This window comes from Amphiura filiformis, chromosome 11 (genome assembly GCF_039555335.1).
Source record: "Amphiura filiformis chromosome 11, Afil_fr2py, whole genome shotgun sequence".
NCBI classification, from domain to species: Eukaryota; Metazoa; Echinodermata; class Ophiuroidea; order Amphilepidida; family Amphiuridae; genus Amphiura; species Amphiura filiformis.
Genome location: NC_092638.1, coordinates 22,169,310 through 22,182,408, shown reverse-complemented (window position 1 = coordinate 22,182,408; position 13,099 = coordinate 22,169,310). Strand labels below are relative to the sequence as shown.

Genomic DNA, 13,099 nt, shown 5'->3' with positions numbered 1-13,099 from the left:
TATATAACCCGACATTTAAACGTTTTCTGTAAAACTTTTTTATTTGCTGAGCAGTCGAGTAGAGCAGTAGGTTATGAAAACGTTTTATACTCTTAATATACCCGACTGCATATAACCCGACATTTAAACGTTTTCTGACAACCTTTTGCGAATGATGTCAAAAACGATTTGTGTTTGCTGGGATGACAACCAGCCAAAAGTACATGGTTTTCAAAAATATATGTCATGGGCTACAAAAAAAGTATAGATATATATAGGCTGATATTAGCTGATACTTGGCGAAATGGTGTAACACGCTATTCAAACTAACCCCAAACACCTCAACCACCACTCTTGATTTAGTTTTTAGTTGCAGTAGCCAGAAGAGGGCAGTCGTAACTACCACATAAATATTTCTGCCCAAATTTCTTCATTTTCTAATCCCCATAAATAGTATTGTCAGCCCACCCTTCAGTAGTTGCATTATGTAATGGTCGACTATCATCATCAGACGTTGCATAAATTGAATTATCCATCCAGCCGCTTTCTGTGTTGTTATCTATACCAGCGTTTATCTTGCTTTTATCGACATTTGCATATAATACAGGTTCCTGGTTCACTTCCCCGTTATCGGCAGAATTAGCGTAAATTGTGTTATCATTCCAGCCTTCTTGAGCTGCTGACGATGAGTTTCCTTGACTCTCTCGATTTACAGCAACATTTACATAAAGACATTCCTTATCCTGTATGTCATGGTACACGTCATCAGTATCATCATATGAATTTGGATGTAGAGCAAATGATTGTTTACTATTTGTGGTATTTTCATTTGGTACAGGGTTTGTAAGCGTCACGTTGGTTCCTTGTAAGGTAATGTCATATGGACCGTCAAAATCAAGTCTGGGGTTTGTAGAAGACGCAATTTGCTTCTTTCGTCTGCTGACGAGGAATTATGATAAAACCGAGAAAAAGTTGCATTAATAATTAATAATTAATTAATTAATTAATTAATTAATTAATTAATTAATTAAATAATTAATTAATTAATTAATTAATTAATTAATTAATTAATTAATTAATATATTAATTAATTAATTATTTAATTGTAATCATCATCGTCATCGTCATTGTCGTCATCAGTATGACCATCATCTTCATCATTATCTTTATCTATCATCATCAATATCATATCATCCTCATTGTCATCATTATCAATATCATCATCATCGTTGTTGTTATGTTCATCATCATCATCATCTTCATCATCATCATCATCATCATCACATCATTATCGTCGTCGTACCAACAGTCATCATCGTCACAAATATTATTCTCACCTTTTAAAAAGACATGCAATAATTAGCACTACCATAATCATTAGAAATATGCCACCAATGACGGCTCCGGTAGTGATACCTGTAAATATTAATTAAATACATTTTTAATTGAATTGTTCGCGTACATTTTCAATTTGATGACAGTCCACCAATATTTTGAAAAAGACTAAAATACAATTACATTGGTCTTGCGGAAGCTGATGTAATCACCAACTGTGTTAGGTTTCAACCCCAGGGTTTCAATATTTCTAAACGTATAAATAGAGGCCGTCAGCGTGACGTCATATGTCGCCATCTTGTGGGTACACGCTGCAATGGTCGTTCGATCTCCATGCGTGAACAGCAAAATCACCGCGTTGATGCGTTTTAACAGCTGCGTGGCAAGCTGCGCCCTGCGCGTAGTGTCCGAAGCATGAACACGCAGATCATTTGTACCCACAAGATGGCGAAAGGATGACGGCCTCTATAGGATCATGTGCACTTAAAGTATCTGTGGGGTTAGACGACGCACCTTTGCTAAAGTTTATTTTGCTCATGGTTTATTTATCATCTATTTTGAGTCACGTCCTTCACCTGTTAAAATTTTGTACACTGGTATTTTACCTGCAGTTAAATTATCGTTCTTCATTTGCAGATCTTCATAGTTTTGAGTGTTTGGAGATAATGTCGTTGGGTTTGATTGGGATTGAGTTTCAGTCTCACTAGGTATGCTAGTATCACCTGTAAAATAAACAACAGAAATTAAAGTAATAGTACATCGTCGTTGGACTTTGAACTTGAGGCCCGTGTGAAAAACTTTCGTGCATCTGCCTAATTACTACCTAATTATACACTTCGTATACACGGCAATTCAGCTGTTGATTTCCCACCGACTGTTCTGTCTTTGGTCAGTGTGTGTTTATGGTGCAAAAACCTTTGCTCCACGCTCGGGATATGAAAGTTAAAAACCTATTTGAAAATAAAAACTTTACTTTAAAATTTTCTGAGACTACGAAAAATCAACGATTTTTCATTAACAATTCTAAATCTTTGCAACAACGTCGGGTTTCAATGGGAAAGTAGCCAAACTGTTGCATGATTCAGAAGGTCTCGTCCGTTTAACGTACACAGCTAATTAGCATGTTGCTCTTTATTTTTTCCACGGACGGAACATGAATATTCATACTTTCAGATTTCCGTAGATATAAAACTTGTTATGATTGGTTGTGAAGAAATGCCCGCGTTTTTTCATCCAAAATAAAGCTTGTGATTTCCATACGTATCAAACGTCCGTGCAATCTATTCAAAATCATTCTCTTGTTTTTTGATGTGCAAGAGAATTCCAAGCAATTGTAATCGATCAGCCATAATGAGTGAAACATGGGAGTACAATGGGTATTCCCATGCTTGCCGAGAAGAAACGGGTGTTGATGAAGTCTCCTACCTGTCATATTCAGTTCTATCAGGTACCCAAATAAGTTTAGTTTAACTTATTTAAATTATATGGTCGTCAATTTTGTTATCTTTTCAAAATAAATAATAAAACTAATTATTATTATGATGATAATAATAATAATAAAAATAAGGATGACAATTATACAAAATTGGATACCTGTTTGGCACCTGTCACCGCTATATCCTGTAGCACAGCGGCAACTGTAAGAATCGATTCTATCTTCACAAGTGCCACCGTTCAAGCAAGGGGACGAGCCACACTCATCGATATCTGTTAACGAACCAAATACTTATATTACTGATAAGTTGTATGAAGTTGCGAGCTCAATACAGATACATGGAAAACATAGCTCTACGTCGTATCATTTACGAACGGTAAAACATGTGACCGCATCATTTTGTATCATTAACAATTATAATAGAAATTAGTTATAACAGTAAAATAGAAATAAGTTAAAACCGTTATAATAGAAAGTTGTTGCTTTTTCTTCTCGAAAACAACAGTGTTTATCGTCTCAAGTTTCATAAATACCTGTGTGTTTGTAAATACTAGTAAAGGAAATAAATTAAAATTACTTCACACTTCCTTGAATTAATTATAATAATAAAAATATGATGATGATGATGATGATACATACCTGTTTGGCACATAACACCAGTATATCCTGCAGTACAGACACAAATGTATGAACCGGCTCTATTTTCACAAATGCCACCGTTCAAACAAGCGGGCATAGGCATAGCACATTCGTCGATATCTGTTAACACAACATAAAAGCATCAAAACGTTTGTGTTATTTTGTCTTGTACACACTTTGGATCACAAACAGAGGCTCACCCGTAAATGACAAGGGACTAACACAAGTTTCCAAGTTTGCCTTTTGAATTTTGAAGTCGCATGTTAACGCTAACATTTAACAAGCGTATGCCAGAATATTGCCTGTATGAACTATATATGATCATGGAAAAAGTAATAAAACAAATAATACACTTTGGGCACTGGGCGGGTGTCTTTCAAGATAACGTAAACTGGCAGGATGAGCTCCAAGATGATTGAATGGCCTCGTGCTCGCCCTCGATATCAGGGCGAGCCATACAGTAACAAGGATTTCAGCTGTGCTTTGTAACTTGCAGATGGATGGGCTCCCCTACCTGGGGTCTATTGCTATTTTTGTCTAAGGCCATAAAAAAGGTTTGTCTCAAATTCTTTTAATTTAAAAAACAAAATATTTTTTAGTTTTTTCCGGAAAAATTCAGCGAAAATCAGACCTTTTTTCTCAACATACCATAAAAATACCAAGTCGGGAATAAAAAAAAAAGAAATCGCATTTTCAAACCACTCGTGAGCTTTGAGACGAACTTTTTTTTGGCCTAATACCATTTGTTCTAATATCAATTTGGTCTATATACAATTACCACTTAGTCTAATAATCATATAGTCTACTTTCCATTTAGTCTAATAGTGTTTGAACCAATAACCAGTGTGTCTACTAACCATAATATAGACAAATAACCATTTGGTCTAATAGCTTATTAATATATTAATAACCATTTGGTCTAATGACCGTTTTGGCTAATAATCCTTTGGTCTATTAATTGTATGGTCTAATACAATTTCGTCTATTTGCCAATTCGTCTAAAAATCATTTGGTTTACTACTGGGTACGGGCGGTAAATATGTGTAATGTGTAATGTGTAAGCATGTGTAATAAGAAAGCAGGATTATGAAAGAATCTAAGCCTTAATGAGAGATGAACTGTTACCTTACATTTCATATAAGGACCATGTCACCAATGAAGAGGTGCTCACAAGAGTACGAGGAGCAGCCGGCACATATGACGAACTTCTCATCATCATAAAGAAACCCAAACTTAGGTAGTATGCCCATGTTTTTCGCTCATCTAGTCAGGCAAAGACAATTCTGCAGGGCACATTCATTCAATGACGCTAGACGACATGGTAGACAGAAGAAGATTTGGGAAGACAACATCAAGGAATGGACAAGGATCACGTTTTCTTTGACACTACTTGATTTTTTAATCTTTCCCAAAAATCCAACGCAGGAAGCAAGTAACGAAAGTAACATTATTACACAGCCATCAAAGTTGGCGATACTACGACCAGATCGGTAATACCTGTTTGGCAATTATCACCGGTATATCCTCCAAAACAGTGACATCTATAAGAGTCGGTTCCATCTTCACAAGACCCATCGTTCAAGCAAGGGGACGAAAGACATTCGTTGATATCTGGCAATACAATAATTACATTATTATTCGTGTTAAAATATAAAAAAGGAAAAGAGGAAACTTCTAGGAGCTATGGATCAGTATGGACGGAATTTAATGGTAAATAAAGATAAATTAGTACATGATTAAATTTGCTCGTATGATAGAAAAGGTAATAATAATAACGTGTTTCCTCTTTGTAACATTAAAAATATTAACTTTTAGAGGTTATCAATGTTTGGAATATTATTATACTCAAAGGATGCTTTTTGGTAACCTAAAAATGCCCATTACATTAATCCCGCTAAGAATATTAACTACCACTTTTTAAAAAAGGTGATGAAGTACTGTCATTGCACGACCGTTTTCCTAGTTTGCTCCTTTTATGTTAATTCAATGTGACAAAATAGTAATTAATGTGTCAAATTTAGTATTACATTTCATACTTGTTTCGCACATGTCACCCATATATCCCTCAATGCAGGTACAAATGTATGAACCAACGCCATCCCTACAGGTAGCACCATTTTGACAAGGTGAAGAAGCACATTCGTTAATATCTGTAAACAATGTAAAACAAAACATTTTGTTTATACCGTTATTGATTGTGTGTTTATTAAGTAGGTTAGTCCGGACTACACCATGTTTTACATGTCGCACATGGAAAGGAAAATAATCTACCTCCGGATGGGTTCTACGTGTAAAGCGCTATGTCGATACCGCGTACTAAGCGACACATGCGCTAACCGTTGTAACGCCCATACATTGAAAAGCCAATATATTGAGACTATGCGGATAAATTCTTTTCATAAAGTTTTCCCCATGAGGATTAACAAAGTCAGGATTTCTATAGTCTAACCACTTTAGGTGCCATATATATATCAGTAATATTCCACAAGCGATTACACAAATGCGTACAGATGCATCGCAAGGTCTTTAACAACGATTATTGTTTTTTCTTTAATTTCAGTCAAGTATATCAGCCGAAGTACCAGATATAGTTCCTCTGCCGCCACTTAAATAATTCCAAATATTTAATAAAGGTATTGTATCAACAGTTTGTAGAATTACGTTAGACATAGTGTTTCCATTTCGAGATGGATATTGAGACATTAATATTTCAAGCCAATGTACGTTTAATTACCTTTACATTCTAAGCCGTTTCCCTCGAATCCAGGTTTACATGTACATCGGTATCCATTATCTTCATCTTTACATTCAGCATTGGTGTCACATGTATTCCTGAACTCTACACATTCATTTACCAATCTGCAGCCGAATACTTCAAAACTAAGTCCACATCTGTGTACACATTCTGTTGGAACGATGCGCAGATACCGGGTACTGATTGGTTCAGGAAATTCAACCATCACAAACTGGTTGTAATTTGTATTAGCTACAAATATCTGTAGGTTATTGGTGGTATGAATGTTAATTACATAGTGACACCAAAACAATCAACTTTACACCAATAAGCCCAATCGCCATTCTAACTTCCGGTTTTTGAGAGCAGTTTTGGGACACTTTGACCTCTGACATATCAGGAAAATTTACGTAATTATTATTAATTTTCTTATTATTGTCATAATGTTGATCATTAAAAATACTAAATAATTAATTTATAAAATACTAATAGTTTTTATATTTGTTTTAATTATTGTTAAACATTTTAGATTATACTTTGTACGTACAAAAACCCAATATTTCTGAATTTTCTGAAAGGTCAAAGGACAAAGTGTCCCAAAACTGCAAAAACTGTCCTACAATGCATTGCAAACTTCCAATGCCGATTTGGCTTATTGAAAAGAATAAAAAACATCAATCTTCCATCGATCGATCAACCTAATAGAAGAAATTTCATATTTCTGGTCCAATAAAGTAGTACTCGCTGTGGACGTTTCAAAGTCTAACAGACTTCTTTCTCAACTTTATTGTTGTTGTGACGAATTTCTGTTTACTGCAGATGATACTGACGATCTTCATGCAAAACGAACTGGTAGCCACGTTGCTGAGCAACCAGTATAATCTGTGGTAAACAAAAGGTCGTCACAACAGCAATAGTGAGTATTACTTTATTGGACCCGAGAAGATTCTCATCTTCTCTGATTGGACTAGAAATAATTGTGAATTGTGTTTCAACAACAGTCCTGATGAAAATGTTCTGTTCGTCGATCGAACAAATTCAAAAACAACCAACCTTCCAAACAGACTCAAAAACAATATTCCGTCGAGCAAATAGACTCACAAACAATCTTCCATCGAACAAAATAGACTCACAAACAACCTGCTATCAATCGAATAGACTCAAAAGCAATCCACCTTCCACCGATCGAACAAACAAAAAACAATCAACATTCCATTGATCGAAAAGACTAAAAAACAATCAACCGTCCAAAAGCAATCCACCTTCCAGCAATCGAACAGACTCAAAACAATCACACTTCCATCAACCGAACAAGATGATATTCAATATAAAACAGTACTATATGTCAATAAAATAGTAAAACTGTAAACATAACAGCCAATTTTTAACTTTTAAATATAATTTAATTTTAGATTTTGGTTTTTAATCACTCTGAGATATACGTCTCAAAAATAACATTAAGGGATCCAAAATGAGCGTTTATTGCGTTTCGACAGTATTTTTTGTGGGACATGAGAGCACCTCAGACCTATCGAATTGCATTCTGAATACGAAGCATGTCTTTCTGATATCAAATAATTTTCATTTTTAAAAATCACAATATAATACAAATTTTATGACAAATTATAAAATTTGATATTTTTCAAATTTTTGATATATAACAGTCCTCGAAGTAAATTATATAAATCTAATGATATATTCTTAAAGTGTATGTAGCAGGAGGAAAAACCGACGGTCAATTGAAAATTTTGACCTTTCATATTGAAGATATGGATTTTTTCCCAAAAAGACCTAATTTTTTTGGTGTTTTGGGAAAAAAATCCATATCTTCAATACGAAAGGTCAAAATTTTCAATTGATCGTCGGCTTTTCATCCCACCTACATACACTTTAAGTATAAATCATCAGATTTATAAAGTTTACTTCAAGTACTGTTAAATATCAAAAATATCAATTTTTAATGATTTGCCATAAAATGTGTATTAAATTGCGAATTTCAAAAATCAAAATTATTTGATATCAGAATGACATTCTTCGCATTCAGAATGCAATTCGATATGTCTGATGTGCTCTAATGTCCCAAAATAAATACTGTCCAAACGTTCATACCCCAGCCCTTAAGTTGACAGTAATTTGAAGTGCACCATTTGGGCTCATCTTACGTTGTACCGCATAAATCACGACGGATGTAAAAATAACAAGAATTTGTCTTAAAAAAAGACAAGTTCACGGATAGTACATGTACTTTCAGCTACTTTGGTCTAACATTTAATATTCTTATCTAACCTACTCTGCACTTATTCGACTCTTGACTCTGGAAAACAATATTTTTTAAAAACCTCATTTTGCATTTAGTTTTTAAGGCCCCTCGGGAGCCACCTACATTCTGATTTCTATAATGAGGTGTCACCGGGTTTGCAAGTGATAATAATACCAAATCTAAACACCATGAAATTCATCACATCACGACCAAGCTCACATTGGGTGCCCCATTCCTTTTTTAAAGGAATTTTTATTAAGCTACCTATACAGGAAACAAATTTGGCTATAACTACGAAGAAAATTGCAAGATGTCTTTATTACTAAAGTAAACAAATCGGGAAACAAATTAAACAGCCATTTGCTCTTGCTAGCTTTTGTCAGGGTCATGGTCCTGTTTTTATGAACTAAACACCAATATTATACAGGTTTATACACATGGGTTATTACAAGAGTCAATAAACATTCAATTAACTATGGACTTAGTTTTGTGCAATATAGTAATTTTCTGAAGTAAATCGCCTGCTGCATAGTTTTCTCTACAGATGATATGTTTATTTTGTGATCAGGCCTGGCCATGACATGCTAACCAATCAGTTATGTGTATTGTCAGCATGTGATGGCTATAAGCCAATTACAAACATGTTTATAAAAAAAGGCTAAAAAATTCCTACATTTAACAGACTCTTCCCCGGCCAAGGGCTAATAAGAAAGTTGTCAGTGGGGCAAGATTAGATAATGGCATACAAACTAGGGTATGAGATATTAGGAATTATTTCCTAGTCTCTTTAACCACAAGCTTGGTGGGCTATATAGCTATTCAAGACACAGGATATGTAAGGGATAAACTGTGCATCTGAGATGTGGGTGCAAGTGGCATCATTTCACTGCCGTGAAAAAAATAAATACCTTCAATAATATGTGATGGTGCGCCCTCATGGTCAATCACTTATCCTATACGTCATTTTTACCTGAGGATTGCCGCTGACGTCCGCGATATATGTCAAGGTGTTTACAGAAGTGCCTGTTTGGACTTGCAGCTTTCTTATCCATCTTTGAAAATCCTTATTATGACTACCTTGTGTCTCTATTCCTGTGATGATTACGGTTTCTAAGAAGTCGACTTGAATCCAAGAGTCTTGTAGCATATCTAAAGTATCTTCATGGGGACGCCAATACCTGGAACTACTTGGTCGAGCTCTCCAAGGGTTAAACGTCGTACCACGATTTGATGTGTGATATGAAGAAGCTGTGATTTGGGCTTTTGTTATTTTGCCGTCTCCCATACCAAGTGCGCCGGTTACACACGATACTGCAAAACATATATTGATTTCTATATGAAGAATATTTTAACTTATGATCTCAAAATAAAATTAACACGTACCTCAACTTTTGGTTAAAACTTTGATCTTGCCTTTTGGACACTTGACCCCATAACTGACAAGGTCAAAATTTTGACAGAAAATTTGAGGTACGTCTTCATTTTGGTTTGAGATCATTAATTATGTATGAAGTCTACCAACACATAGATTGTGAAATGACATTGGGAATCACCCAGAGGAAGTGTTGTAATATGACAGAATGGTCTATTAATAGATTTTGGATTTTCTGGTGTATAAAAAGCTAGAAGCTTGAGTTTGTTCTTGACAGAATCACATGAGAGATTGTAGACTCTACATGTGTGTGTTGGTCAACATTGTGCTTCAAAAGGAGGTACATTTTAACCACTTTACTTTACTTAGCCAATAATGTGCTATTTTTAATACAGCAACGAAGGAGATTTTTGAGTACACAAAATGTGCTCCTCATCATCAAAGGATTAAAGTTCTTCTGTCGACTTGCTGGAGTCTGGTTTGTAATACAACACATCTGTCAAATACAGTGGAGCAATGCCGAAAGAAACCTGTTTTGGTGATTGGTGAAAGAAGCACCATTTTGGAGAAAGCAGCGCAAGGAGATATTAAAAAATAAAGTGTTTGGAGAAAGCAGTGCAAGGAGTCAAGTGATTGGAGAAAGCAGCACCATTTTTGTGTGAGGATTTTATACGCAAGGATATATAAATGCAAGTGTACAATGGACTTCGCTGATTTTCGCAGGACAAGTGAATAAGGATATAATACATCAGCCGTCCAGAACATTGCAAGAACTCGATTACCACCAACAAGAAGACTGCTGGTTTAGTACTGATTTATTAAAACTGTGATTGTGTGATTATATTGTATATGCAATTTAGTTATACGAACCAATCATATTTTACTTTCAACTAAAGACTTAGATTTTGTTAGCTTAATCAATCAGTGTATTTGTACTGTGCATTCGTGTGAATTTGGGTAAAAGGTGATTTACATTACATAAAACAAAAGAAAATCAACACTCACATTAAAACAGATGTGTTTTTAGCAATGGCAAGAGAACGTGCTTCTCTAAAGGAGAGGAGTTGAAAAATTCAGGAATTAAACAAATGTTACATTCTCAAAAGGTGATCAACAAATGTTTTGAGCCGTACGCCTTCATGTTGAAAGACAAAGGGGTTCGGGAGACATCTTGGCTGTAAAATACCAAATATTTGCACGCTATGTGCCGATTTAGGCATAAGCTTTTACTAGACAATTTGAAAGGGTAAACGACAACGTTTTGGGTGTAAAATTAACATTATTTCGTACATTGTCACCTAAGATATTATCTGGACCGCAAGCATCCTCAAAATTCATGACCGCTATCATAGGAAACTGTGACCTAAGGAGGATGAACCAGGATGTCCTGTGTTTTATATTGATCCACATGGATAGATCTTGCGAAAGTTTGATCGACTCATAATTGGCGAAAATCGTTATTCGGTTTTTGTTACTGCCCGCCCCAAGGGAGTTCACATAAGCGCGTGCCAGTCACGCGATTACGCAACGCACAGCTAGCGTAACTGCTGCTTCCACATGCGTGTACGTCATTCGATATCAATACACGATGTTATGAGTCTCATTTTTTCTCCAATTATTAGCCGAACAAACTTTCGCAGGATCTTATGATTGTATACAATGTATGGGGTCAAACGGAAATCATCGTAAATAATCTAAAACTTATTTTAAGTATTATGTTTATGATTAATTTTGAATGAAATTTTTTGTAATGAATTGTAAGCTGTCTTTTCTACTTCTACAATATCATTTTGAGGTTTGTTGTAAATATATAGAAATATAGAATTATGGGTTTTGACAAGCGTAATATTTGAATCGGATTGTGATATGTATTCCTAAATTACGTTTTACATTAAAGTTTGCTAATACTAAGCTTCTTCTGATACAGTAAAGCGAACATCATACAGAGAATAAGATGATGAAAAACATACAATGATTCTTCGATTAAATAGCAATATTAGACAGGGCAAGACCTAACAGGGGCCTACGTTTTTGCAATGGGGTCAACTGAAATCATCGTTGAGTTTATGATTAATTTTGAATGATATTTTTGTTATGAATGGTAAATAGGAACACTTCTTTACTACTTATTCAATAGTATTTTGAGGTTTATGTAAAGGGTTTTAACGAGCGTAGTTAGTATATTAAATTGGATTGTGAGAGCCCGGTGTGAGAGGTATTCCTAATTATAACAGTTTACAATAACACTTGGTAATACCATACCTACTAACCTTCTTCTGATACAGTAAGCGAGCAGCATACAGACAAAAAGATAACGAAAAACATAACGATTCTTCGATCAAGTTCCAATATCAATTAGTTGGTGTTTCCTTATTTCGTTAGCGTGTGTTGTGCATTTACGGTTATGATCTACAATGTATACCCACGAACAATAACCACATAATATACATACTACATGTTGTTAATAGCCCGGGTTAATACATCGAACTACTTCCTTGTGTAAAAGTTATAGTTGATAAAACAATAAGTTGAAGGTCATTGCATTTTGTCTTCGTTATCTGCCGGTGATTGCTCATAAATCGGCATTTGGGGCGTAGTATTGTATGTAAAATAATGCAAACAAAAATAGTAATTGTATGAACATGCAGAGAATTCAAAGAAGTGACCAAATTCTGAAATTTTGTAACTAATTCTTTCTTTCAGGCATACATTACAAATGAAAAGTTGGTAACAATCATCCTTTGGATAAAGTAGAGACAACCATTGGGAACGGGCACCAAATAATACATTTGCGTCATGGCAAACGGCAGTATATTTTTGCAGGGCGATGAGAGGGTTTTTAGGAAGGAAAATAACCGTGTCCGCCTATGTTTACTCAGAACTTTCGTGTTCCTTCTTTTCCTTTTTCATATATTTATTCCTGAAGAAACAGTTGTGATCGCCGCTTTTCCCGCATTACCCCTTTACCTCATGCAAATTTTCTACCATGCTATACACAAAAACGTCAAAGATAATTTAAGGGTCGTTTTGTGGTTTGAAGGTTGTGGATGGTCAGGGTGGTAGAATTCGGAGGTGAAAACAAATTGGACGATGCGATGACTGAGAGTTGAGATGAACAATATCCGTGGGCGAGATATTTTAGATCCCAGTGAATCCAAAACTACATGTAACGTAACATATTTCACTTTCACTTAGCAAAACATTTTAATATAAAACAACATGATTGTATCGTCTTTTCTTTCCTTTATCTTAATGTATCAAAATAATAAATTGCGTTAGTTTGGCAAATTTGAAATGCTAAAATCTTTTACAGTTAGTATTATCGAGGCCAGAGACCCAAGACGG

The 13,099-nt window shown here is 35.0% G+C and overlaps 2 protein-coding genes across 3 annotated transcripts in view; both read right to left on the bottom strand.

Annotated features, from left to right (window-relative positions):
- Positions 1-13,099, bottom strand: part of LOC140164557 (uncharacterized) — a 335,764-nt gene that overhangs the window by 26,869 nt on the left and 295,796 nt on the right. The window lies entirely within an intron of this gene.
- LOC140164556 (uncharacterized) lies at positions 146-12,221 on the bottom strand. Of its 2 annotated transcripts, none has more exons than XM_072187858.1 (10): positions 12,025-12,221; positions 9,353-9,693; positions 6,123-6,384; positions 5,425-5,538; positions 4,886-4,999; positions 3,389-3,508; positions 2,908-3,021; positions 1,920-2,036; positions 1,317-1,395; positions 146-918 (listed from the first exon to the last, which is right to left on the bottom strand). In XM_072187858.1, the coding sequence occupies exons 1-10, from the start codon at positions 12,077-12,079 to the stop codon at positions 417-419; spliced, it is 1,818 nt and encodes a 605-aa protein (XP_072043959.1). In that variant the 5' UTR covers positions 12,080-12,221; the 3' UTR covers positions 146-416. The 2 variants fall into 2 exon arrangements, with proteins under 2 accessions (XP_072043959.1, XP_072043960.1); XM_072187859.1 differs by having other exon boundaries at positions 146-915; positions 12,025-12,220.